Source organism: Aquila chrysaetos, chromosome 1 (genome assembly GCF_900496995.4).
Source record: "Aquila chrysaetos chrysaetos chromosome 1, bAquChr1.4, whole genome shotgun sequence".
Lineage (NCBI taxonomy): Eukaryota > Metazoa > Chordata > Aves > Accipitriformes > Accipitridae > Aquila > Aquila chrysaetos.
The window spans coordinates 82034102-82060850 of NC_044004.1; the positions used below are offsets into that span (position 1 = coordinate 82034102).

General features: G+C 44.6%; 2 protein-coding genes across 2 annotated transcripts in view; one reads left to right on the top strand and one right to left on the bottom strand.

Moving 5' to 3' along the window:
- The window catches only part of ALPK1 (alpha kinase 1), a 50504-nt gene extending 30833 nt beyond the window's left edge, over positions 1-19671 (bottom strand). Inside the window, exons 1-3 of the mRNA XM_030027852.1 lie at positions 19646-19671; positions 14630-15022; positions 1815-2047 (exon numbers count right to left, since the gene is read on the bottom strand). Coding sequence (XP_029883712.1) covers positions 1815-1935 — 121 coding nt within the window. The 5' untranslated portion in view covers positions 1936-2047; positions 14630-15022; positions 19646-19671. The remainder of the gene's footprint in view (positions 1-1814; positions 2048-14629; positions 15023-19645) is intronic.
- A 1338-nt stretch (positions 19672-21009) lies between these two features.
- Positions 21010-25633, top strand: TIFA (TRAF interacting protein with forkhead associated domain). The gene is made up of 2 exons (XM_030027908.2): positions 21010-21208; positions 24356-25633. The coding sequence occupies exon 2, from the start codon at positions 24376-24378 to the stop codon at positions 24937-24939; it is 564 nt and encodes a 187-aa protein (XP_029883768.1). The 5' UTR covers positions 21010-21208; positions 24356-24375; the 3' UTR covers positions 24940-25633.
- The last annotated feature ends 1116 nt before the right edge of the window (positions 25634-26749 follow it).

The following is a 26749-nucleotide window of genomic DNA, read 5'->3' on the forward strand; positions in this document are numbered from 1 at the left end:
TCGGCTTTCAGCTCCTCTTGCGCCTGGTCTGAGAAAGCCAGGGCGAACAAAGGCAGCCCCGGGGGGAGAGGGGGTCGAAGAAACCCCCTCTGCCTCTGCACTAGGAGGGTCCCCCTGAAGCCGAGAGCCACCAACCTGCGAGGCCCTGCCTTCCCCAGGCAGAGAGCCCCAGCAGTTATTAATGTCGCTGTCACCGCCCCGCTGCTGGGTAATTTTCTTTCAGCTGATGGGAACACGGTCCTCCGAAAACCGGAGCATCACTTCAGGCTCTGATCGCCCATTTCCTGAAGCAGTTTACCTGAAGGACCATGTCTAATCGAGTGATTATAAGGGCACTGATTTACCTTATCTGGAACTAAAGTGATTATTTCTCATACTTTGTGGTATTTAATAGGAGAAAAGGAGGGAGGAGGAGGAGGGAAAAAAGCGCTACCTGATTAGGAGTTCAAGAGCCTATTCTAAGGAGCCATAATAAAACTTAAAAGAATTTCTGATGAGGAAACAAAGTACCCTTTGTTGAAAACAAAAACGAAGAGAAAAATCTTCCAGTATCCATAACAGAAACCTATACGCCACCCTTCACCGCAAACAGACTTAGGTGCTTCAGAAAAAGACAGCTGACCTCCCAGCAAGAACCAGGATGGTTGGAAAAACATATTCTCAACGGCTCTCCGCTCCGAGACAAACAAAGGATTTTAAAGATCAAATTAACGTTATGGCCGAGTCATTCATGCAAAGCAAAACTAAACACTATTAACACTAAACTGGAAAACGGACGGTACTGCAGATGAGTCATGCAAAGGCAAACCTGCACATAAATAGACTTTTTGTGGTTTTTTGCTAATGCCTTTGTTTTTCCCCCAGAAATTTCACCTCCATCCTTTACTATATTCTTCCGTAGTTGCTGAAGTTATTTTTCTGTGTGGCACAAAGGGGTGCATAAACTCCCTACCCTGTACCAAAAAGGTGTAATTCAAACAAGTTCAGCAACTCAAACATACCTTTTATTTCATGAATAAAAAAAGCTGTGGCAATGAAGTTATGTAGCCCTCTGAAAGTCTGAACCTAGAGAAAACTGAACCGAGTGTATTACATCCTTTCATGATTGACATGAACTGGATTTCCACTGCAATTAAGAAATAATAAATTTTTTACAAACCACTCACAAAGCACCACGGCAATACCAAAACAAATGCTGGTTTCCAGCAGGTAATGCCAGCATTAAAACAAATGAAGAACCCTTCTATTACAGCTCTCTCGTTAAATACTGCTTCCTTTCCCGGTTATTTATTCCAGCCATTAGCCAGCATGGATTTTCTTTTCAAGAGGCATATTGCAAGTTTTTTTCTTTGGACACCACTTAATAGAGGTCACACACATTTTACAAGATAAAGATTCAGGCAATGAGCTCTTTAATATATCAGGAGAAGCTGACAAACAGAAAAGGCCCTCCCCCAGTTCTTATGAAAGGAGAGGAAATATGTGCCCTTATTCAGAAGTTGCATCCTTTTTTTTCTTTTTTTTTTTTTTTTAATAACTGAAATTTATGTGCATCAGCAAACTTGTGGGCATTGTCTTCCCAAACTAAACTGTTCCTTACAGCCTCATGTTTACTGAAGCCTAAAATTAGAACTGACAGCAATTCACTGCAACAAAGTGGACTTCTTTCCCTGCCTGCCCGTAGCCCGCATCCCATTCATGGCCTCGAAATCCAGGCATCTCTAGGCACTCATCTGCCAGGAGAAGAAAAATAGGGCAGGGCTGAGGACCGGCGGCTGCTGCCGTGGTCCTGCCGCCTCTCCTGGGGACCTCACCTTGGCACCGCTGGTATTCTCGCTTGTCTTCCTCGCCCGTGTCAGCCTTTGCTGACAGGAGCGCGTCCAGAGCTTGCTTGCACTCCTGCAGCAGCATGGCCACGGCGTTTTGATTATTCATGAAGGCTGATCCCACTCGGCTGTGAATTGGGTGTCCCCGGGTGCACGGTGATCAATTACTTAAGAGAAGACACGGATTCTAAATGAAAAGGATCCCTTCAAGGCTGAGGTACCTGGTGAACAAAGGACAGGGAAAATGATTAACTAAAGTATCATCAATTATCTGAAAGGCTCAAGCAGGGAGAAATAATAGGGGAAATACATGAAAATACATGACAGCCTCGGAGGACTTTATTAGAGGAGTGTGTGAAATTACTGCAGGGTCTCAGTGACAAACTGTGCGAGGCGAACATCTCCGAGGTGCCAGGGAGAAAGGACGGGCTCTTCAATGGAGCTGTGAAACCCCAAGCAGGGAAGTGACTAGCCAGGCTGTGCCGAAGCCCTTTGCACCTGGGAGGCTCAGGCTGTCGCACGCTGTTAGCCGGGATTGAATGGCAGAGCCATGCGCGGTCTGAACTCACGGAGGATGTTGTGGGCGTTTATCGGGCCACGGAGGATGTCTCTTTTACCCTGGGGCCTGGGACCACATTGCTCGCTCCCCTCCTCTCACGCTAGCCCCATTCCTGCCACATAACACGGCGTCCTACCACAGTTTGGTTGAGGCAGCGGAGCAAAAATGGTCTTTGAAGGAGCCCACCAGAATGAAAAGTCTTTTTGCTAATGCTGCAGCACGCAGCAGGAGCTCACCTAGCACAAAGCCACAGGCCTTCAAGATGAGCGCCGGAGTTGATCACAGCTCCACCAGCTCTGTGACAGACAGAAAGGACTGGGGCTTTCGACCCAGTTGAAAAAAAACCACACACAAGGCTCGTTTTTGTCACAGCCTGGTCTCCACAATCAGACCAGCTCTCAGGAGCCTTTCCAAACCTGATAACCCCCTCCTTCCCACCTCCCGCACCGATGCCATCCCTCTGCCTCCCCAGGCTGCCCACCCCATGCTCCCACCCTCGGGAAGCACTCCTGGCACCAGCATTGCCTGGGTGCTGCTGAGCATCCTTCGAGGCAGGGGCCATGGGCACCCACGAGCACCCAGGGCTCAGGGCTGAGGAGGTCAGCTGGTAGCAGTCAGGCACAGGCTCTGGATACACGGTAGAGCAACTCACATGTGATCTGCAGGGTACCAATGCCAAATCCCTTCCAGTTACTACAGTAATTTTGGGCGAAGTCCCTAGTAGCAGAGGTCTGAGAGCGTCTGCTTAGACTGCTTCTATCCAAGGCCAGGCTGGCCTGCTGTAACTTTTCCACTGCAAGTCCTTCAGGTGCTTAGGACATTGCCAACGGCGATGCAGAAACCCCCCCACAATTTCCATCCCAGGTATCTGGCTCAGCATCTGCCAAAACAGTCGAGCGGCTTTCAAAAATGAAGCACAAAAGAAATACTTCGGGGGTTTTTTTCCCACCAATTTGGTGATGCTTTCACTTAGAAAACTACTCCCACAGTTTGAAATAATGTAATCAGAAACAGCCTCTGTGAAAACTTTTCTAAAATTGGGGAAATAGTAAGGCTATGAAGGAGGAAGGGGAGTGCAAAGGAACACACAGAGAGGCACAGTTTGCTCTGCCGACTAGAAACGACTTACGTTTTAGCAGCTAAATTTCCAGTTTTTTTCCTTTCTGTTGCAGCTCTGGGATCGCTGGATCCCGGAGCTGGTGGCAGATAGCCTGTGTTCTCAATGGCACCAAGTAAGAGCAAGCTGCCAGATTGAAAAGCAGAGGGCAAAAGAGATGCACTCATGCGAAAGCAGAGAGGATCAGAAAGCCTGCCGTGGAAGGGCAGGTGGAGCAGGGCAAAAGATGGGATTCATCAGCAAAGAGCCCGGAGGCGAGGCAGGAGCTAGTCAGTGGGGCTGTGACTGACTGCAGACAAACGTCAGATAAAGAAGAAATTTAAAAACTAGCTGTGAAAGGGAGACTGAGAGCAGGAGCACAGGCACATAGGATCAACTGGAGAGCACGGTGGACAAGCAAAAGATCAGCTAGATGCAGAGCCATGGATAAAAAATTAGGCAAAACTAACACTGTCAAACGCTCAACATTTCCCAGCATCTGAGGCTTGGCTTTGTGATCACAGTGGTGTTTTGCTGGTGTCAATTCTTTCTGTGCAACCCACACCATGGAGTACCTCGGCAGGGCTTCCTTCTGCTCCAGCTGCACTCGGGATCATGGCATGAGAAGGTCCTGGCACAATATTTAACCAGCTGCAAAAGCAGACTGTAGTCTTCACATTCCGGAGGGTACAAACCATCCTCCAGTAAGAATCAGAATCACAGAATAGAATCATAGAACATCTCGAGCTGGAAGGAACCCCTAAGGATCATTGAGTCCAACTCCCCATGTAGGGAGTCTCAAGAGTACAGTGTCAGACTGAGATACAGAGGTGCGAGCTTCAGTTCTAAGGTCTGCTGTTGATGTCCTGGTGATGTCAAGTCACATACACTGTGCCTCGTTTCTCCTTGTCACATACACAAGAGAGGAACAGAGATGCTATCTGAGATCAGGCCTGTTTGCTGGGCCTCTCAATGGACAGCTATACACCTTGGCTGCTGTGAAGTCAAGCTTGTCAGGGTCTGCGAGATGTCTACCGTATGAATGAACAGAAAGCCCATATGGTGAAAAAGTGCTCTGAGGAACAGCACAGGTTTCACTGCTGTGGTTGTGACTCTCAGCCAACCAACTCTGTGCTCAGAAAGCTGTTAAAAAATTAACCCATCAGGAAAATAAATCAAATAAAAAATACAATACAGGTCAAAGTTCTGATAATGAGAGCAGGTTAAAGTTCACACTCAGGTTCAGTTCCCATCCCTCCAACAAAACACTGAGATGGGATTTCTGCTGTTTTCCCTTCCCTTTCATAGCTCTGCGCAAGTTGATATTTCTACCTTCCTTTTTTCCAGTTGCTTTTGTATTATAAATGCCTTCCTGGGAGAGGATTTAGAGTGTTTTCAGAAAACAGGTGCACATGCAGGTATCAACATAGTCCAAGAACACAACTCCTAAGCGCGGCAAAGTTAAAAGAAAGCCACAAATAGAGAATTTATAGCTGAAGGCCTCTCCTAGCACTTCTCTCCCCATCCTGGTACAGGACATTAAGACACAAAGCAGAAGGAAAATCCATAGAGGGTTCTCCATCTTTTTAAGCTCCAAGTAAGACGGAGCAGGGCTACCCCACACGGGGCACCGTTCCATAGGTTTTGAGCCAGGTGAGCACAGCTGGGTGCTGGTAACGGGGTGCTGGGATCATCCCCTGCATAGCAAAGGGATGGATCGGGCACAGGGCCCATTTAGGGGCTCCCGCCAAGAGCAAAAGGAGACGGGGCCAGAGACAGGGCTGGAGACACAGCTACAGCATGGTCCAAAGTCCACCCAGGAGACGGGGCTGAACTATCTGCCACTGACAAAGGTCATTCTAGAAAAAGGCCACCACACAGATGGGATTTGCTCTCAGCACAAGGGTCCTAGTCCACATCCTAGTTCAGAAAGGCCCCCTCTCCCTAAGCACCTCCAGGTCGGCAAGGACAGACACCTGAACGTGGTGACAACACCCAGAAAGCAGACTCTCGGGAAAAGCAGAGTCCCCTCCTTCTACCCTGCCAGGTCTAGAAAAGCTGATCCAGTTGCCGGTTAGCCATCGGGGAAAAGAAAAGCAGCCCCCTCTGCTGTAATCACAGTAACACACCTATGCTAGTGTTGCTTGCTCCGTTAACTGCACTGACATCTGCTAATTGATTTATCTGATTACCCAGCCCTGTGGGAACGAGTGTGCGGCTGTCCCATGAGTACCTCCCAGGTTGGGATGAAGCATCCCTGCCATCTGGCCCTGACTCCATTCCTTTGTGTAATTGATTTCTCAAAAATCTTGTTTTCTAGGGAGTCCTCTCCAGTAATCGCTGAGCACATATACTCGTATCTCAGGTCCGCTGTGAACATTAGTCCGACTGAGCGGAGAAGACTGCTTCAAGAGCATGCAGAAGCATGCTGGAGAAAGCCTGCATTCGACTGCCACCTCGCAGCCCTGGTAAATATATGTTCATAAACACAATTTTCTATGAAGATACACTAAAGCAAACAAGTGCTGGGATACTTGCCTTTACAAAAAATAACACGGCGTTAAGAGCATCCAAGGGATCTTACAGACATGCTCCAACTTATCTATCTATGCTGCAGTCCAGAGCCCAAAATTAGTCTTTTAAACCCAGCTTGAGGAAAGGCTGGAGGGCTGCAGTGCTGCAGCCTGGAAGATCACATTGGGTCTGTACTGTAAGCAGGAGGGCCCCGTGGCTTTGTGAGCCACACAGACTGCCAGTCTCACAAAGAGCTGATGGGGCTTAGCGGGGAAGCTTAAATTAGTGTAGAAGTACAGCACTTGGCTTCCTAGGATTGTAAAGATTTAACTCACCGGGAAACTGCCAGATCTCTAACAGTGATATATGAATATCAGCAAGCGAGAAATTTTTCTTCGAGTACGTTTTTCCAAAGAACTGAACAAACAGCCAGGACACATAGAGTAATAAATAATGATTTACAACAGCAGCGACAACAAAGTGCTGGAACCATATAGAAAAGTGCAATAAACTGTACATTAGTACTCAGAAGGAAGATAGCCTTTTGAGACCCATTACTAGGGGCAATGACTCGCATCATAAAATCAGCTTAAAATGCACCGAAGAGCTTTAAACTATAGCAGCATCCTTTACACAGATGCCACTTTGTAAGTTGTGTTTTGTGACAGCTGTAGCACTGAATGACAGCTGGGATGTGAAAATAACCAAGCACACAGCTTATGGACCTGGGGCAAATGCAGGACCTGAGACTAAAGCCGAACAGCAGAACCAGCTAAAACTTCTAGAGGCCTTTAGAACCCTCTCAATGCTTACTAATTAGCTTTCTTAAAGTACTGTTAAATCCTAAGAACCAGTACTTTAGGGAGACTACAGTTTTGAAGTGATAAAAATTGCAGCTTGATATGCTGCACAACTGTGCAGACAAAAATGCTTCTTAAAAACACACTAACAAATGCTGTAGCTACCACTTGAAAAACACATAATAAAACCTATTTTGCATCAGATTGAGGACTTACGCATGTTCTGATGACAGGAAAGCTCCTTTGCTCCAGCTTTGGGCACAGAGTGTTTTTAAATGGTTGATGTAATTGTTAGACACTTTAAAACAGAAATTATGAAAAAAAATCTGTGCCATTTCTGGTTGGAGCCTGGATTAAAATAACTTCTTGCATCGAATATGATGAAAAAAAAAAAACTTACAAAGGTCTCTGGGGATGAGAAAGTGTATTTCTGTGGTTGCCCTCTAATCGGAGCTGAGGTTCAGAACGAGAGGGAGGGAGGGAAGGAGGGATGGAGGGAGGGAGGGAGGAATTGGGTGGGCTACAGTGAAATGATCTCTTTAATAAGAAATGGGCCATACTGTGACATTTCAGAGCCCTTGGGCTAGAAGACCAAAAGAACTGTCAAGAGAAAGGAATTTTAAGTTCTCCTGTGGATAGAAGGAAGCCTGGGAGTCAATCTCGCTAGTTTAAGACCGCAATTAGCTTTGGAGGCTTTAAGAAAAAGAAGATGTAATTGCCGCATTCAAACTTCAAATACGGCAAGCGTAACAAGCATTGGTTTCTCAGACAACATCATTTGGGAAATTTTCCACAGCATTATGGTCCTGAAACACAAATTAGAGATCGCCAGACCTTTTCTCTCTGAAAATATATTATCCTAATTTTCATCTTATTCAGGCTACCCTCCAGTTCCAGGGAGACTAATGAAGAGGAAGCAAAGACCTGATGAGTTCCATGTGGAGACTACATTTATGGATTAATCCCAACAGGGAGCAAATAAACCTTATTCCCAGAGCTCTCGGTTGGGACTCGACACAATCAATCGAGAAATGGATAGTTATTTATGACTGAGGCTGTTTTGACTTTCAAATAAACATTTTAATTATTTTAAGTGCTACACTGGAACTTAGAATCTGAGCCCTGTTTTCATTTCGATGCCTTGCTCTCCCCCCTCCTAATCCCAAACCACTCCGGTCATTATGATACCATGCAAATGATACTGATTTTCATGCCTATTACATTTGAAAGCGTTTGCCAAGGTAAAATCCACTGGCCGGACAAACTAAGGAAAAGGAAGGAGGAAAAGGGAAGAAGATACCTCAGAGCAGAGCCAGTATAAATGAAAGGAACGCCCTCAAACTACACTGGGCCTAAAGAAGCAGAGGTGCCCAACTCTGAAACCCCCTTGTAATCCTGTTGGCACACCATGATCCATCTTTGTGCGCTACTTTTCTCTGCCTGCTCTTACAAGCAATTTTAATAATCAAAGTACTTAAGAGTGTTTCTTTTTTAACAGCTGTTTTTCAATTCAAGTATGTGCACCACTTGCACTTCTAGCCTTTCCCTCCAGTCTAATTCAACTGGATTTCCCGTGCACTTTAGCCATGCCAACACCACATGGCGGAACAGCATTTTTTGCGCGTGCTGCGGTAGGAATCCTTGCCTCCGACTCTGTGAAATCCAGTTTCCTTGTTCTAATCAAGTAATTAACTGCCCAACACGAAGACTGCACACAGCAGCTCGCAGTGTGCCATGGCCTATCTACACATAGCTTCACCAAGGTCAATGAAGCTACACTAATTTTTGAGGGAGCTTCTTAAGGTGGTATAGTCTCTTGCTAAATAAGGAGGACAGGGGTGAAATCACGACAGAGGCAGTGCTGGATCTATTCTATCTGTAGCCCCTCCTGCAGCTGATAGAGTTACGGTCCCATCTTCACTCCCTATCATGATATTTTGTCTCCCCTTGCTTTCTGTAGGGAGACTGAAAAAAATGCAAAAGGTTGTCCTTAGAAGAGCAATTGAACACTGAGGCTGGTGTTTTTTCCTTCAGCAGGTAACAGGGACCATGCATATCATATGGCACCCTCAGCTGCTCTGCCTCCTGTGGATTTGCGCACAAGCCTTCTGGAGTCCTTCTCATTACGTGTGTCAAAAATAACAGGCTCAACTTTATTTTCAGATTTGGCAGCTCGAGAAGAAAAAAAAAAACCCAAAAAACAGAAAAAGAAAACATGCTTACAATAATTTAGCAAAGGTTTCAGTGATTCAGTTAATATCACCTTCCACAGAAAGCAAACTCAGTTTCCTGACTATTTCAATGCACACATGCTTGTGTTTTCCTAGAGCATTCACCTTTCTTTTCAGTACACAGAGGCTTTGCCACATGAAAGAGAAAAGATGGTTTAAAAAAAAAAAAAATCGATTTGCTAGGGGGTTTATTTATTTAGTTAGTTTACTTCTCTGGCTTAAAGATTAGATGTTTTCTTTTGGTAAAGCTGGATATACCAACTGGCATTGGCTGTATTAAAATAAGGAAGAATCTCAATCAAAAAGCCTCTCCGAAGGCAAGCTTTCTTGTTAATATGCACCAACATGAAAGGCTTTCTTTTCATCCTATACAACTACAGTGTGTGTAAATTGCAGGGGGCTCATTGGCATAAATCTTGGCTGTGACCTCTGAGGTAAACTGGATTTACATTACTTTCTGACAAGAATTAAATGAAGGCCTTGTGGATATATGAACAGCCTTCTAGACTGCAACAGATGGGCATGAATGTGCTCCCTAGGCAAACTATCAGTGACATCTGTGTCCTCCAAATTCTGGTGGTCTCAGCCAATTAGCAGGCAAAAGGAAAAAAAAAAAGCCAGCCTCTGCACAGCTACCCCAGCCAGAGCTGAAGCAGAAGTGCTTCTGTTTAGAAATGGGATCAAGAACAGCCTCCAGCAGCAAGGAGGTAGTTAGCCGGCTGGGTATAATACGGAGGTAACATTACAGAAAAAGCTGAAGTAATTAGGTAGAACAGATATTAATATTAACACAGAACAAATCCCAGCCTCAGCTAAGCCTGCATAAGGCTAGTGTAATGGGCTACCACAATACATTTACACTGCTACAGCAAAGAACAGAGTTTTGTCAGTCCTAAAAAGCAGAGGAGAGGTCAAAGAGAAGACTGGTGCCTGACACAGCTAAGGCAGGCACTGCAAAAGCCTGGCTCTTGATCCATATTCAAACCTCCACCACATCCCGCTCTCCCTGCAGCGGTGCGAACCAAGTAAGAGAAGAGAAATACTGCCCATGCAGACCTGCACTTAGGTATCACAGAAGATCTCGAGTTGGAAGGGACCATAAGGATCATCAAGTCCAGTTCCGAGCGTACCTCCTCAGGTGCATGGTGTCGGGTAAGCAACATACTCAATGGCTGCTGCACCTGCCTGCTCCAAAGCTGAGCTTAAGCTTTGGAAGAGTATTTAAGTTGCTAACAGACCACGAAAAGAGCTTCTCTGGTTTTGTTTGTTAGAATGAGGTCTGGGATTTCTTAGGGCAGCACATACACAAAACAGAGCTTCACTAAAGTTACTGCTATTAAAAAGAAAAAAAAAAAAAGGAGCTCCAGAACTTGACTTCAAAGCTACCCTGAATCAGAGAAGGTCATCTGCCAGCACTGTTGTAGCAGCAGTCAGGGTCTAGGGTCTCAGGGGGGTGGCATGTGGGGCGGGGGGCAATCACCCACAGAAAGCTGTATAAGCCAAAACCACAAGGCAACTGCCCGCCGCATGGAGCTGGCAGAAGCAGGTACCAGGGAGTCAAAACTGATCACTGAACTACACAAACTCCGGTTTGCTAAATGCTCGCTGCCTGAGATACATGTTTTTAGGCCCTTTAGTTGTACCAGAGGAGCGGCCCAGACAAATACAAAATGTGCAATAAGCCATCTCTTATGAAACATGTTCTCTGTCTCCTAGTTTTCACCCGAGCTCTGCACCCAGCCACACATCCCTCCCATGGCAGGAGCAGGCAGGATCTCTGGCTAAAACCAGATCTGCGACGGAGCCGGCGCTGGGTGCCGAACAAAAGCACCTGTTGTTTTGCCCTGGTCATGACTTTTTAGAGAGGCCATTTGGGCACTTTCCCCTCACCATTGCTATCTCGTGTACTACTAGGGGATGCAAAAAAGGGAATAATTGAGGGGCAGATCAATAAATTAAGAAGTTCTGAAAAAAAAAAAAAAAAGACATAATGAATTTGGTACAGCACATATTTTTAGATCAAAGATGCCTTTGAAGTGACAAACCCTTAATCCATAAACTACTGAAGCACTTCCTTTCTCTCCCAAACTACTTTTTGTCAAATAAAATGGAAGTTAAGGAAATAATCTTTATCTGAAAATGGCCAAAAGAAGCCATCACCTAATGACAGCCTTGTCAAAATGACAATTGGGGAAATTGTTAGGAAGGGGAGGCCCGACGACTGGAGGAATAAGCTTGCTGTTTGCTCTAATCTGGTCAGGCAGGCCCCACACAATTCCAGTCAGCTTGGTGTGTGAAACAGCTAAGTCTTTGTCAATGCAAGCAGGGGCTGGAAAGACCTCTCTTTCATGAATATGTATCACCACCCTCCACGTCTACAGAAAAAAACCCATCCAAATGGCAAAATAAAAAAAAAAAAACCAAAAAAAACCAAAACAAACAAAAAAAAAAAAACAAAAAAACCCAAAACACAACCTATGCAGCACCATAAAAAATAAAGCCCAGAACAACAAAATCCTAAGATATGGAGCTGTGCAGACAGAAAAAACTACTAAGTAATGAAAGCTCACGTTTTGGAAACAGAGCCAGAAGGATCTTCTTCCCAAAGGCTTTCTTTGGACTTCTATTTCCCAGCAGACTGGGATGAGGCACTTCAAGTCACCACTTTTAAGTACACAGAAGCAAAATGGCCTGTCGGGGTATATAATGTCTATCACTGTATTTTATATCTAGCATTTGTCTTAATGTGCTGCATGGGCATCAAACCCCAGGCCACAAATACACACCGCTGGGCTGGTAAGACAGAGCCTCACATGAATGCCTGCTTACTTGTGCGAGGAGGAAAGCACCCATAGAGGGTCTAAATGCTTCCACGAGCAAAAGTTTCAAATCCAGGCACTGAGTCAGCTTCGTATCAGGGTAACAAATCTCCTGTGAAGCTTACAAATAGATATCATTAAAAATAAAGATGATTCTAGGTTTAATAAACTACATACAGCGCATTAATACAGTAAGAATGGGTTCCTTTACATCCAACAATACAACTGAGGCTTTCAGAAGTGGCCAGTGATTTCCCAGCACTCTTACTAAAACAATTTTCTGAGAGACATTCATGACCTTCTGCAAATAAAATCCTTCACAACATCTCAAGTCAGACAGTTTGAATCATGGGTCCCCTAGAAGTTTGGGAGATTTTTTAACAATATAATAATTAATATATACAATATTAAACTTCAAGCATTCAAAAGACTGGCATAAAACTGAAATAGGAGAGCCAAATCAAGCCTACTGGACTGCCAATTGAGGCTGATGTACAGACAGAAAGTGCCTTAAAAAGATTAAACGGCTCAGAAATGCATGTCAGAAATACTGCATCTCTGCAGGACTGATGCTGAAACTCTTGTAAGCCCAAACATGGTGTTTAAAGCAATGGAAGGGCAGACGGGGAGAGAACACAGGATCGAACCAAGCCTATGCCTGTTGCAGAAAACCCAAATGAAGATATTTTAAGATGTGGTGGATTTTGTCTCTATTGGAGAGCTAGGACAGCATTAAAGCATTCAACAGTGTTTGAAAAGTTACCTTCAGATATTTGTTGTTATCTTTTTAACTTCGCTTGTAAAACTGCAAACTAGATCTTAATTTACTACAGAGAGCTTGTGGTAATATTACAAACTTCAGTTTTTCTCCAAGTAACAAACAGAAAGTTTGACTTCCAGCAGAGATATCAAGACACAATGCTCAGTTTTGAGGTTTACAATATTATGCAATGTTTGCTGTAGAAATTTCCATTTCATTAGCATATTCTACTTTACATGAAATCCAGCAATGAATGCTGTCCCTGATCTAAGGCTAATCCTCTTTAAAGAGCTACAGGCTATATTACATGTGGCCACAGCCTCGGTTATGCCATGGCTGAATCACTTTGAAGCCTATTGAACAGTGTTCCCTTGTGAGACTATACACAGAGCCATAAACCAATGCTCCCTGTGCTGTGAAATCCTACTGTTTTCATCACCAAGAGTTTCTGTAAGGGACAGACCCTCCCTAGTCCCAAGCAAGGGGCTGCACAAGAGGGGAGAGATACACGGCTGCCTTCACCACCTCTCAATGCCAATTTATAACCAGAGCCTATGTGCCTACAGTAATACAAATGCCTTGTTTCTAAACGTCATCAGACAGCAACTGCTCCAAGGGAGGGTTACAAGAACAATAAAAGGTAAAGATGAACCAGGCGCCTACTTCCTTGGGCAAATCCTCTCTCTCACAGTCCAGCAAGGCTTCTGAAATACAGCAGGTTACAACAGCTCAATCTGAAAGGGCGACAGCCAATATAACCCGGAGTGAGACAGAGGATGCCAAAGTGAGAATATTTATTGAAACTTGGTTCCCTCTTGTCTTCTCTTTCTGCCTCTGTTCCACCTTAGATCCCTTTCTGTGGAAAGGCTCACAGTCATTTCAGCAAGGTTCACATTTATTTAAGCTCTATTTTTTCATCACTTAGTTTTAGGATGCCAGCTAGAAGCGAAAGCAATCCCAAACTGATTCACTAGAAACTACAATTAAAGCCTCCACCCAAGGAAAATGGATAGTGTTGTATTGTGCCAGTAAGCTCCACAACAAAGACATCGCAGGTAGAGTACCTCGGGACAGAATCATATGCATCTCTAAAAGAAAAAAAAAAAAAAAAAAGAAAAAAAAAAGTTACGTACGTCCAAGGCAGGCTGCATCTCTCACAGCTGGGTGCCCTTAAACGCTATAAACTGAGATAATGGAATAGAGTTTTTATTGCCACACAGCACAGAATGTAGAATCTTTAACACCTTAACATCCATACAAATTCAACAGAGGGGGGAAGAAGCGCTATATTCCCTGGTCCTGCTACATATCAGGAAAAGACAGTTTATTTTAGTGCTTATCTTTAACTCTTCAAAATAACTTAGTTCAATCACTGCTTTTGAAGGGAGCTGGAAATGTTGGTTCTGTTCAGTGTGCACCGTACACATGTAATTACCTCCATTTAAATGGTGTCAAACCAGAAAGAGTGAGCAGATGTAGTCTCTATGGTAAAATCTTGGTCCTGGTGAAGGCAATGTTTAAGCACCTTGCTATCAAAATAGTATCTCATCCAAAATGTTGATAATCCAACGCATTTAGAATTGCTACTATATACCTTGGAGACAAGACCACATCACCCCTCATGTGGCGAATATAAAGAAGTACAGAGATGGTGTTTTAGAGGCTACTCCAAAGCGTGCTGGAGTCGTGAAGCTTCTGCTTTCAGTCAAACCATTTCCCTGGAGTCTATATCAATTGTCACAGTTTTTACACTCCAGTAGATTTGCTTCAGAGCAAGAGGAAACAGGTTTTTTTAATGTATCAGATAAATTTTATTGTTAGAACCTTATCAATTCCCTATACAGTATTTAAAGTACTTGCCATTACCCAAACTATGTATTGTGATGCCTTTCATTACTGCTGGTATCTGGCTACTTTGAGAAAGTGCAGTTTCCTCAGTTTAGCTCTCTAAAAGAGGAAATAGCAAAGAGCAAGGAACATCAAACTGAAATGCAAGAATTATGACCTTGGGAGAACATACTTACCTCTACTGTTATCTTGGTAGGAAACCTGTTGTTCCAGTTCTTGCAAAGAACTGTCCTCAGTCTCTTAATAGTCACAGTTGATCAGTGAGATCATAAAGGTTGATAAACCCTCACTCAATGATTGTAACATACCAGTTCAAGCCCTCTCCTGTTCAGATCTTCAATGTGAGATCTGATGTGAAAGATGGAGCTTCCACTTGCTGACATGCCCTCTGTGGCACAGAACTCAAGTCAAGGTGTCACGCTGCGTGCTGGGCTACTCGCAGCAACACAGACTTCTCTTAAGCAAGCCTTGATAAGGTCCAGTCTCATACAGCTTGTGAATATGACAAGGTCAAAAACTGACATATCATGAAGATATCACAGGTCATATGTAGGAAGTTCACAGGGTAGCTGGAGGCGAAAAAAAAAAAAATCACACATGAATCGCATACTTCTTGGAAGCAATTACAGAAGAAAAAGCCTTATCTGTATGCCAAGTATTTTCTCTTTCTAGTTTGAGAGAAATTCCACAAAATAACAAATGTAGGGAGATGTGTATGCCAGCTAGAACTGTAGTGATGTACAACTAGGGGAGCAGAACTTCAACTGGTAAATCACCTCCACATACAAAGATGGGAGATGACCGCTAAATAACTGAAAGCTGAACTCACTGTTATTGGTAAACAAAGAGAACTCCAGCAGGGCTCACCAACAAAAAACCCACAGCTTTCTAACTATTATTAGAATACACAGGGGAATCCTGCGAGCCCAGTTACTATCAGCAGCTGTGCACAGACTACTCATCCCCGACATGTTTCTAGGTTGCACAAATTATTTTTTCATTTTGAGCTCTACTGAAATACATTAAGGCACTCTTCTCTGAGAAATGTGATGCTCCAACACGATTAAGACTCCAGGCTTTGTTCCAACTTCAAAAAAAAGACAATAGGGAATAGCTGACAATTTTTCTTCTGTATCAGGGCTTAAAGATCATTTACTTTGAATTTTGAGCAAGAAGCAAGCACCTGCTCTATGGCACAGAACCTCCCTTACTCTTCTTTTTCTGGGTCTTGTCCCAAGAAAGTTGGAATTACAGGAGCTTCCCTCCCACCAAGCTGCACGAATCTTCCTCCAAAGACATCGCCATCAATAAAGAAGGGGCTCCAAGTCACAAGGAACACCTCCACCTCTTCCCACAGTGTCCCTGCTGTGCTTTCTTTTTCTGGCCCTGGATTTCTATCAGTTATTCACAGAGAGGGCAGCCATCCTTTCAAGAGAATAAGGAGGGAAATGCTGAGGACCCACTACTGAGTCTTGCTGCATGATGCCAACAGACAGATCAGTCTGTTCCACCTCCCAGGCTCTTCCCCGTGTTTGTTTACTTGCTGCCCCATGACTGCATGGTTTCTCTTGTCCTGTAAATCACTCCACAGGTGTCTAGCGCAGAGCAGCAAAAGCAGACTGGGGAGAAAGCAGAAATAAGGGCAGTGGGATGGATGAATGGGAGACAATCCAGACAGAGGGAGAAAGGCCCCAAAGAAAAAACAAACAATGGGTGGAGGGAGCGACAGAGGGGGTCGGAAAAACAATCAGGAGGATGGTGAGAGGGAAGAACAACAGACAGCAAGAGGGGCAGGAAGATGGAAGAGAAACTGAGATAGCAGACAGGCAAGAAAGAAGCAAAGGGGAGAAGCCAAAGGGGCTCAGGAGGAGGACCAAGGGCAGATCACGATGTAGAAAGAGAAAGAAAATGAGAACTTGGAGAGTGCCATAAACAAAGTCTATCTTGTAAGAAATAGTTCTCTTCAGTAGTCAGCACGAGCTTCCTCATCAGTTTACTCAGGTCAGATGATACCGGAAACGGAAGAGTTCTTTTTCCTGAGTAAACAAGGAGCAAAGAAGTAAATAAACACAGAGGTAACTGTGCTCTCTATTCTTCCTTTGGAAGACCTCCCCTCTGCTTCAGAGTGGAGCTGTTCTTGGCACTGGGATCTAAAAGTTCAGTGAACGCACCTCCTTCCCATGCATCTCTCCTCCCTGTCACACTGAGATCCAGCTGGATATCTTGCTTTATTTTTGGAATACGCATGTCTTTGAGAAGGGCCTATTTCTTTCCTGTTTGAACATGAGGTGCTTGGTTGCTGTACAGTAGCAATAACTCATTGCAGAACCTAGCTATAGGTCACTGCGTACTCTGTTACGCCTTTCCCAAACAAACTCTTGGAAGTTACCACTACCAATATTACCATTAACCTACAAGTACTGCAACAGCTCTTGCAATATCACAATGAAGTTTCTGACTTAAAAAAACCCCACAAACACAACCCAAACCACAAAACACCAAAACCCCCCAAACAAATGGTGGCTCCCCATGTCTGGTCACACATTGCCACCTACTGGCCCCTGTCCCTGTACCCTCCACAGTGCTAACATGGTTTGGATCAAGAAACAGCCTGTGAAGTAGAGAGGAAGAGTGGCAGGAGGGCACAGGTTGGTATATGAACCCAACACACGTGTTACAGGTGTAGGCTGTGAATATTATTATACCCTAGCATCATCTACGCACAAGCAAACACATCCACCAGCCTGGATTTTATGGCTCTAAAGCAGCAATCAGCTCTCACCAACCTCCTCCTCTGTGTCACTCTACATCCCTGAACGAGTGAAGGACCATTTCAGGTCACCCCAGTGCGACCCCAGAAGAACAAGCCCTGGGACAAGGGAGGCACAACCGCAGCATGCTCCCTGCCACCCAGCAAGCCCAGGCCCACGAGACAAGCACCTGCCACAGCAAGACAAGAGCGAGGCATTTAATGCTGGGGAAAGTCGGCAAACAGAGCACACGTCCCTCGGCAGATGTGCCCGCGGGGCTGCACAAACCAGAGGAATACAGAGAGGGCTGGGGGGTACCTTGCTCAGCTATTGCACTCTTTGCAGGCTTTCTGCTAACCTCACTACAGAGGCTGCACTTCACATCTTTCACACGCATGACATCAAAACACGAGCGCGTTGCTGATGTCCCCTTGTGGCGAGAGGCCCACCCTGCAGAAAAACGGCATCTCTACGTATTTGCCTTAAAACCAAACCCCAATGCATTCAAATCCACTGTAAGCATTTCTAATGCAAGGTTTGACATAAGAGGTCTCACTAGGTCACTGCATCTGCTTCAGTATTCACACGATGACACCACTGACAAGCTGTATCAGTGAGTGGGAAAGCCGGTAACCAAAAAAAGGGCCACCAGAAAACCACAGAAATCATACTTACACAACATTTACAAGTACAATCACCCCTTTACACCTACACCCGTCCTGTCACACAGCTGGCAAACCTAAGCGCTACATTGGCAGTTTTGATAATCACATGTAAAACCTGGCCTTAGAAGGGAAGGACCCAACTGTGGTGAAATCTCAGCACCACTGAAATCAGGCCAGACTTCTTGTTGATTCAACACGATAAGGAGACTTTCACCATGTTAATTTAAATAGCGGAGAGAAATCGGAAGTTTCAGACTGGTCCAGGCTACTACTGGTCTTATCTCTCGCCTCAAATGTCCGCAGAACGGCTTTTACACAGCAAGAGAGACAGAACTATAAAGGACACGATTCCCAAGTCTCTGAGAAACATTATCACAGCGTTCTCAACTCATGACTAGCCAGGCAGACCATTAACAGCCATGCAAACTGCACCATGTGCCAGAGCACTCAAGAAAACACCAGGGGTGTTCTGGTAAGGTTTCTTATGGTGTGTTAAAGCATACGAAGGAAGCTCGGGAAGGAAGGTTTCATGTTGAGTCATTCAGAAAAAAATTAGTTGCAACACAGATATCTAAAAACAGTCCTTCCCCTCACTAACTTCCCCACAACTCACTTTCTGTAACTCTTCTGACCTACTATGAACTTCCCAGAAAGAGAAAGAAACATATTTGCTCTCACTGACTCTCAGATTTTCAAAGCCGATCACGACTGAAAGCAATGCTAAGAGCTCCTAGTATTTTCCAACTTTCCCGATTTACCTATCTAGGCTGTAGAGTTATCCAAAGCCTTACAAATCAGTCGTTACAAAAACAATACACCCCCACTGCCAAGTCAAAACCACCTCAGTCTTTCAGCCTATGCATTACAAATACTCAACTAGCCCAAATAGCTAGCATCGATACTGTGCCACCAATAATTACACAGAGAAGCCACACCAGGCATAACGTAAGCAGGAAACATCCATTTAAAGTAATGAGCATGATTTTTCCCAGGCCTTCCTACTCTCTGGGGATTGGCAAGGCAATGAATACAGGTGTCTGAAAACCAGCCAGCTAGAAGACAACTTGAAAGGACAGCATGGTTCTGCTCCACCTTTATTTTCATATCACACACTGTCTTTGTAATCCAGGGGAATGCCATGTGCCACCAGCTTTGCGATCCGATGGAGAAAGGCTCAAATTTCCATCACCTCGATTATCCGTTAGATAACTCCAGAGATGCCAGAACAGATTCACGCTCCGGAAAGGAAAGCACTTCTGGGGAAAATCACAACCCCAGGGGCGGAAGGGTTTGTGCAGACAACAAAAAACAGGACAGCAGCAAGAGCAGCTAGGTTAACGTTGATATCAGCTCCCCCGGCCCAAGTCCCAGCAGCTTGCTCACCACACAGTACAACTTAAGCCTATAAAGCTTTACACATTTATTTGCAGTTTCGCTTTTGACCAAAGAAATATCAATTAAAAAAAGGACTTATTGTAATACAGGAATGAGCTCTAGTAAACCACGTAACCATTTTAGCAAGAAGATCACCCAAAAAACCCACAAGCACAGAGTGCCTGAATTTTTTTTCTCACACAGGGCAAACCTGGAGTTGTGTTCCTGAAGCTGGCAGCATTTCAACCAGTTAGAAACTTTGGGAAGAGAAGAACAGTAAATCCAGTTCCTGTCCTCTCCTGTACAAAACCACGCAGAGCTATACTTGTATCACAAACTAATAAGGAACATGCGGTTAGTATGAGGTTAGATAATACTAGGAAAAAAAAGGAAAAGTACTCACAGACTTCGATATGTACAAGTAGGGGAATAAACCTATCAGAAAAGCTCTCTCACGGCCCAGGAAGCAGGCTGTTTCTGGAACCGAAGGGCTGACAAGAATTATAACCATCAACAAATGCAATAAATACCAGGGTTGCACAACTCTGGCTTTTCCAGAAGACAGCAAAGTGCTTTTGTGCGAGCACACACGCCCAGCCCTGCCTGCTGCACGAAAAGCATTCTGCTAAGGGAGAAACTTGGAAGAATCTGTTTACCCTCTCTGCTTTTCAACGTGACTTCTTGCAAAACACAGTCTAACCCCTTTTTTTCTGATGTAAGGGGAGGGCATACACAGCAGACATTATTAGCCTGCGTACAGATAAAAGCTGTTCTACAAGAACTACAAACGAACTTATCAACCCATGAGTAATTTACTTGCTTGTGGAATAAATAAACGGAACCCGCAAATCAAAAATAGTTTATATGAACCAACATAGTATTTCACCGCCCGTGCCAAAGCAATCAAACCTACAGTACTTATCGAGGCACAACACCTTGCTAATCACAACGCTGTACAAGCACAGGTAAGGAAAAACACTGAATATCTAGGATTCAGATCAAGATGAAACAGTTTTTTTCTACACTCTGCCTCTTGTTCTGTGCTTGGGAGTAATCTTGCTTAATAAGAAAAACGAAGCAGCCGAATGAGAGAGAGTTGCTCATTTTTTCCTACCAGATGGCAGGGCTGCCTCAGGTTTTCTAGTAAAATGGAAAGTTTTCAGCTCAGCTTCGATCAGCAGCCAAGGAAAGATTAGGTTTTTTCCTAAAGGCAGTACAATGAAACTGAACCACTCCTGCTTAAAGCAAATAACCAAATACTTGAAAACACTGCATTTAAGAACACTATCAGTCAACTGTTATGCTTACAACGTGCTGCTTACTAAAGTGTTTTACCTTTCAAAGTGTTAATTGGGGGGGGGGGGGTTGAACCTGAAATTATTTTGTCTAAAACCCGAGCCTGCAAACTCTGGATCACGTCCTCAACATCGCTGTGACTATGGCTTTGAATAAGTTACTCAAGAGCACGAGATTTTTAGATGCCCGCATAAAACCCCAGACAGACCTGAGGCTAATTCCCCCCCACCCCGGTTTAGGCACTATAACAACAGGAGAACTCGGTCTGCTTTTTGGAAAACTAACTGAAGTTCATCCCCCGGTCCCCAGGCAGCCGCAGCAGCTCCCGGCCCGAACGCGGCCCGCCGCCCCCGCCTTCCCTCACAGCCAGCCCCCGCCCCGCTGGCGGGAAGGCTCTGCCGGCGGTCGAGCGGCCCGCAGCGCCGCGACCCTTGCCCGCTCCCCGCCTTCCCTCACGGCGTACCGGGAGGAGGTGGGTGTCGAGGAGCCGGCGGCGGCCGCAGCCCGCCCGGGGCGGACCCTCCGTGAGGCGCCCTGAGGAGCGTCCCCCGCGGCGCGGAGGAAGGAAAGAGGCGGGAGACGCTGCCGCCCGCCCGCCCGCCCGCCGACAGGGGAAGGGGGCGTGCCGGGTCCCCGGGTACGGGCGCAGGGGAGACGCGGGATTTCTTCGGTAAGTTCCGACGGAGGTGGCGGCTTCGGTGGCGAACGGTTTCGGGAAGCTCCTGCCCCTCGCCTTGCTGCAGTCCGTGCGATGAGTTGCGGGCCGGGGCTTGCGGGGCACGGAGTCCTGCTTGAGGGGGTCCGCGGGCGGGCAACGGGTTGGGCACAGTCTCATGTGGAACGCTAGCAACGATGGTTATTTTTCACAAAACCGGGGCTGCGCTCCCACGTTAGGAGCTGGCAGAAGTAGCTTTGCCTAGGAACTGTTGGCTTGCTGTGTGCAGCGCACACGCACCAGCACACGGGAGAAAGCGGCCCGGGGATGAGCGGAGTTTGAAACGCAAGCTGTGGCCGGTCGTCTCTTGCAGGAGGCAAAAAATATGCTTTTGGGGAAGACGCAAAGGATAGCTGTCCTTGTGTAATGTGCTTGAAAACCATATTCTGCACTGCCCCTGCCTCAAAGTCCACGGTCATTTAAAATGAAAGTCAAACAACAACACGGATGTTATTCTTCTTCTCGACCGGGAGGCTGAACGCTTATGTTTAGATTTGCCAAAGCAAACTAGCAGAGCTCTGTGAGCAGTAAGTCATAGAAGGAGTCATAGCTCTTGAAAACATCGTTAAAGACTGAAGTAGGAGCCCTGTGGTTCTCAAGTTAGGCATCCTTGCTCTTAATGCTCTGTGTCATTCTTCTGTCTCTAAAAATGGGGATAATGACACACGCTGAAGGAGACGATGTTGGAAAACGGGCAAGCAGTAAGATGACGAGTCTCACGATGACTGACTCAAATTAAGGTACAGACAATAGCACTGCAATGTGCAACCTTGCAGTTGCAGGAGAAGTCTGGATTTAATGATAGACTAGCTTCCATCTCCAGTTGGGAGTTCTCTGATATTTTTCTCCTGTCTACAATAATCTAGTAAATAGACACTCCTTCAGTATTTACATGAAAGTATGTTCAGTCCAGCCTCAATAAACCTTTAACGCAGGACTCAGCGGCTGAGCTGGGGATGCCCGACGCGGCACACAAGCCGATCATGAATAGATAGCAGGGTCTATGGGAGCTGCTGCGATCCAGGTTCAGTAGGTCCTGCTGAAGCCATCAGTGGCTGTTCTTCCCCTTCCCTAATTAATAAACATAGCCATTTGTAACACTCAGAAATGTGAATAAAGCCAACATTGTGCATCGGTCTGATACACAGTTGTATACACAGCAGATTTCTCAAAATATATTTCTTTACATTCCTCTGTTTTGCCCAGTCCTGATCCATTTCAGAAACCCATTAAGGAAGACACTAACAGAAGCAGAACATGCATTTAAGTTGGTATCAAATTCAGCCCAAATCTTGAGACAGAAAACTGTCCCTGTAGGCTGATCTGCAAAATAAGTCAAGTGACTTGGTTTTCCCCTTTAACCAAAGCTGACCTTGAATAACATCTCACATCCTCCTGCTGGTGCAAAACAGCAAAGAGCAGAACTAAGCACAGAAAGAGTCCATCCTGCTGCTCCCAGAGCCACTTCCAGCTCCCCGGAGTTGAGGCATACTAATAGGAAAAGGGATGGATACTGGTGCCACCGCAGGAATAACCTGCCATCAGGGCGTCTCTCTGTACTTCTGTCAGAAGCACAGATGGTATTTCCCGGTTTTAAAGCAAGCTCTGAGAGCTACTTGAAATTTTCTATTTCTCTAATCATCTAAGCTTGGTAGAAGCACTGTTGCACCCTACCTAAGCACACAAGCTGAGGTTGCTAAACTATTGCTGTTACTGTGTTAAAGATACAAGAAGGAAGCGATTTTGAGGTTTTGCACAGTAAGTGACACACCAATAAACCACCATTCACTGTGCTTGGAGTTAATGTACAGTGGTATAATTTAGCCTTAAAAAAAACACAAGTTAGAATACTTAACTGCAGTGATGATTCACCTACCCGTAAAAAAACCCAGATTAAATTCTAAGCTGCTTTTCAGTGTCATTCGTTGACTAGAGCTGGTGAGAAACCACAGGATCTGTGTGACATGTTGGCAACTTACTGCAATCTAGAAGGAAAAACATGACAAACATCTGTACTATATTATTTCAGTTAATTGACTGCTTGCATGTTTCTCTGGTGAGTAACTGAGAACTCATTCTCTGGTTCCTACTTTAAGTACCCAGCCTTTTCTTTCTTTAGACTAACTTTCAGCGCAGGAAAATACTGGCCTTGCGTGTATAGAGGACCAGATCACAGTATTTCCAGAGATGTCTCAGATCAGATTTGGATGTGCTGCAGTTCCTCAGACTTCAGAACAGAACTTGGTTCACAAGCAAGCGTCTCTGTGCTGCACGTAAAAAACTTAAAAAAAACCCCAAACTAAAACCCAACAGAAGTTATTTGTTATTTTTAGTGCCTAGTTAAGTACTTCTGCAGTAGATAACTGGGATTTTCCAATAGGCAACGGAAATACCTAGAGCTGGTGACAATTCCTCCTTTAGGTCTCGCTGATATTCCAGCTTTTGCATTCATTTTACGTACTGGCACATCAGTCACTTCTAAACACTGTATTTTGTTTCATACAAGAGGTAAATTATGACTAAAGAGCCAAGAACGCTTTATACACATTTGAAGTACTACTGCATTTGTAAAAGTCGTTTGATACCTTCTACTCAAAGGACTACACTGTAAAACAAGAGCACACAGGCCCAGACAGTACTACTAATGCTCCATTTTAAGTCCATAAAGTAAACCTTACTGTCACTGCTAAGTGACATATTTCTTCCAAACATAAATCTACCTGTGAGATCCTCAGAAAGAACTAGTTGGCAGCAATTTACAGTCGTGGGTGTTTTTCAGAGTTCTGCAGTGCTACGCAGCCATTGCAACAGATGCGAGATTGACTGCTGGAAAGAATTCAGCACAGAACAATCTATCACTTAGCTGCGGTCACCGAACAAGTCTCTGGCAAAATGGTGGGGAATGATGGTTGTCATGGACTGGGTAGGCTCAACGCCCACTTCTTTGTTCCAGTGGTTTCATTACATTTACTGTCAGCCAATTTGCTATAAATTACATACACTCACTATACAATAGTACATGAAGTATTTTAATGCCACGCTGCAGTCATTTTTTTTGGTACTACAGTGATTTCATGCTGTCATTTTACTTCTTTCTTGTAGTTCAGAGGACTCATTTCGTCATGACCTCTTTTGAAGAAGCTGAAACTGAAGAAACAGTAACATGTCTCCACATGACCTTCTACCATCCTTGCCAAGAAGACAAGATGATGTTTCGTTGCTTGAACTTCTGTAAGCGAGAACAGGTCAGAGCAGATGAAATGGCCAAGTTTGGCCGCGATTCTAATGTCTGCCATTATAACTTAATGGATACTCGTGTTTCTCGGATTCAGTTTTCACTGCAGTTTTACAGAAAACTGAACAGCTCAGAATTTTGTTTTGAGATAAAGAACATGAGCAAGAAAACAAAACTGATAGTGGACCAAACAGAACTGGGTTACTTAAACAAAATAGACCTGCCATGGAAGTGCATCATCTGTTTTGGGGACTACCAGATTTTAGCAGAGGTTCAAGAAGGGGAGTCCGTGGATTATTTTGAGACTTACTTGCACTTGGCTGAAGTGCCAATCTTACAAGAAAGATGCCTGCCATCACTGCAACCCATACCGGAGAATGGCATTTCTTCTTCCTTGTTTCCTTCCCAAGGCAAAAGCCCCACGGAGACTGATGAAAATGAGTCATGCTAGCAGGGAGAAGGAGGCTGGATCAGGATTTATCATTTGAAACCTGCACAACTTCCAAAACTGAAGGCTGTTATCTCAGTCCACTGTTCTTGATGGTTCTCACCGCTGCACATCAGTCGTCTTACTTGTTTTCAGCCTAGGCATACCAGAACATACTTCTTGTCCAACAGAAGCAGATTCCTGCCACTGTCTTCAGGGCGTATGTGCTCTCTGATGACCACTGTTTGCTGCATAAACATGTGGGAGACGTGGAGGGCCACTCCAATCCATTGCAGCAGATTCCATTCAAGAACTGTGACCACATGCCTTGAAGGTGTACTTAACAGGCATTAATATAGAGCACGCAGAACAGTGCTTTAGCCCCAACACTGGTTAGCTAAATAGGGACATAATGTCTAACTGCGTTTGTTATACTTTGTGCTTTGCTTTTGACATGAAATTCCAAACATTATTTTCAAGTCTAGGTTGTAACTTCCCAGATTTTTGCAGCTTAGAAACACTTTGTCAGCATAGTCCTTTAATGTTTTGTATTAACTTTGCGGTGACATTTTTCTTCTATTTTTAAAATGAATTAAAAACACCTATTTTTTGCAAGTTAACTCCTTTTGCTTGTGAATGTAAACAAACATGCAGCATCAGTGATCATGGTATGTAAAAATCCAGGAAAAAAATTGTAATAAAAGCATTTGGTTGCCTAGTAAGGATTTGCTGTCTTCTACAACTACAATCTAAAAGCACTTATGGTGAACAAAATTATTTCCACGACAATCCAGATAAAAAATTTTCACTGGCACTATTCTGGGCTAAAAGTGGCATTGCTCCAAAATAAGAGTTGACTAAAACACTTTCAGCAAGTTTACCACCTCTACCCCCTGCCCCAACCTCTCTTACAATTTTGTTTTCATTTAAGTATTTCTAAGGTTGTCTCAGTTAAGTTTTTCTTTGCTAGGGGCTCAGCTTTTCATTGGCACTTGTTTTTTGTCAAGTGTTTTAGGTTGCTTGAAAGGCACACTGGAAAGAATCAGAACAGAGCATACATAAGAGTTACCCATCTTATCATCTCTAAACATTAGGGTTACCCATCTTATCATCTCTAAACATTAGGGTGCATTTCAGCATTAATAATTACAAGAAAACCAGAATTACAACTGAGGGGAGGACAGCTGAATTACACAACATAACCTGAGATTAAGGCAAACAACCACAAGTGAGAGAAAGTCACAGGAGAGACAAGGAAACTCAAACACAAGCTTACATAGGATTTCATTTGTCTGTTCATCTCACCCTTGCCAAAAATACCTTGTTGCCATGTTTTCTACTCTTTGAACCAGCCTCTGGTACTTAATGTTTAGAGTCTTTGGCCCTAGATGTGCAATTCAGCTGCCAACTTGGCACAAATGCCTACACACACCCAGCCCTACAGCTTAACAAAATAAACCCCAGCAGGTATCACCATGTCACCAGACATGGTGCTACTGGTTGCAGATTTCCAGTAGTTGTTGGCTGCTCAGCTTTTCTATGCTTTTGACCGGAGTCTTCTGACTCTAATTAGACAGAGTGGCCAATACCTGCAGATGCAAGCTGTCTAGAAAAAGAGAGCAAGATGCAAACATAATCTGAAACAAGCTCTTACGCATAAAAGCTTTTACATTAAATCAGCCTCTCATATAAAATGCATGGGATTTCTTACGCTGGCTAATTTGGCTTGTGTGCGAGGGAGGAAGGAGCGTTAGTTTTGTATTCCCACTAAATGGCTCTCTTCCTATTAGTGCTCTTAAATTATTACAGATGACATGCAAGTTCTTGTTTTGTA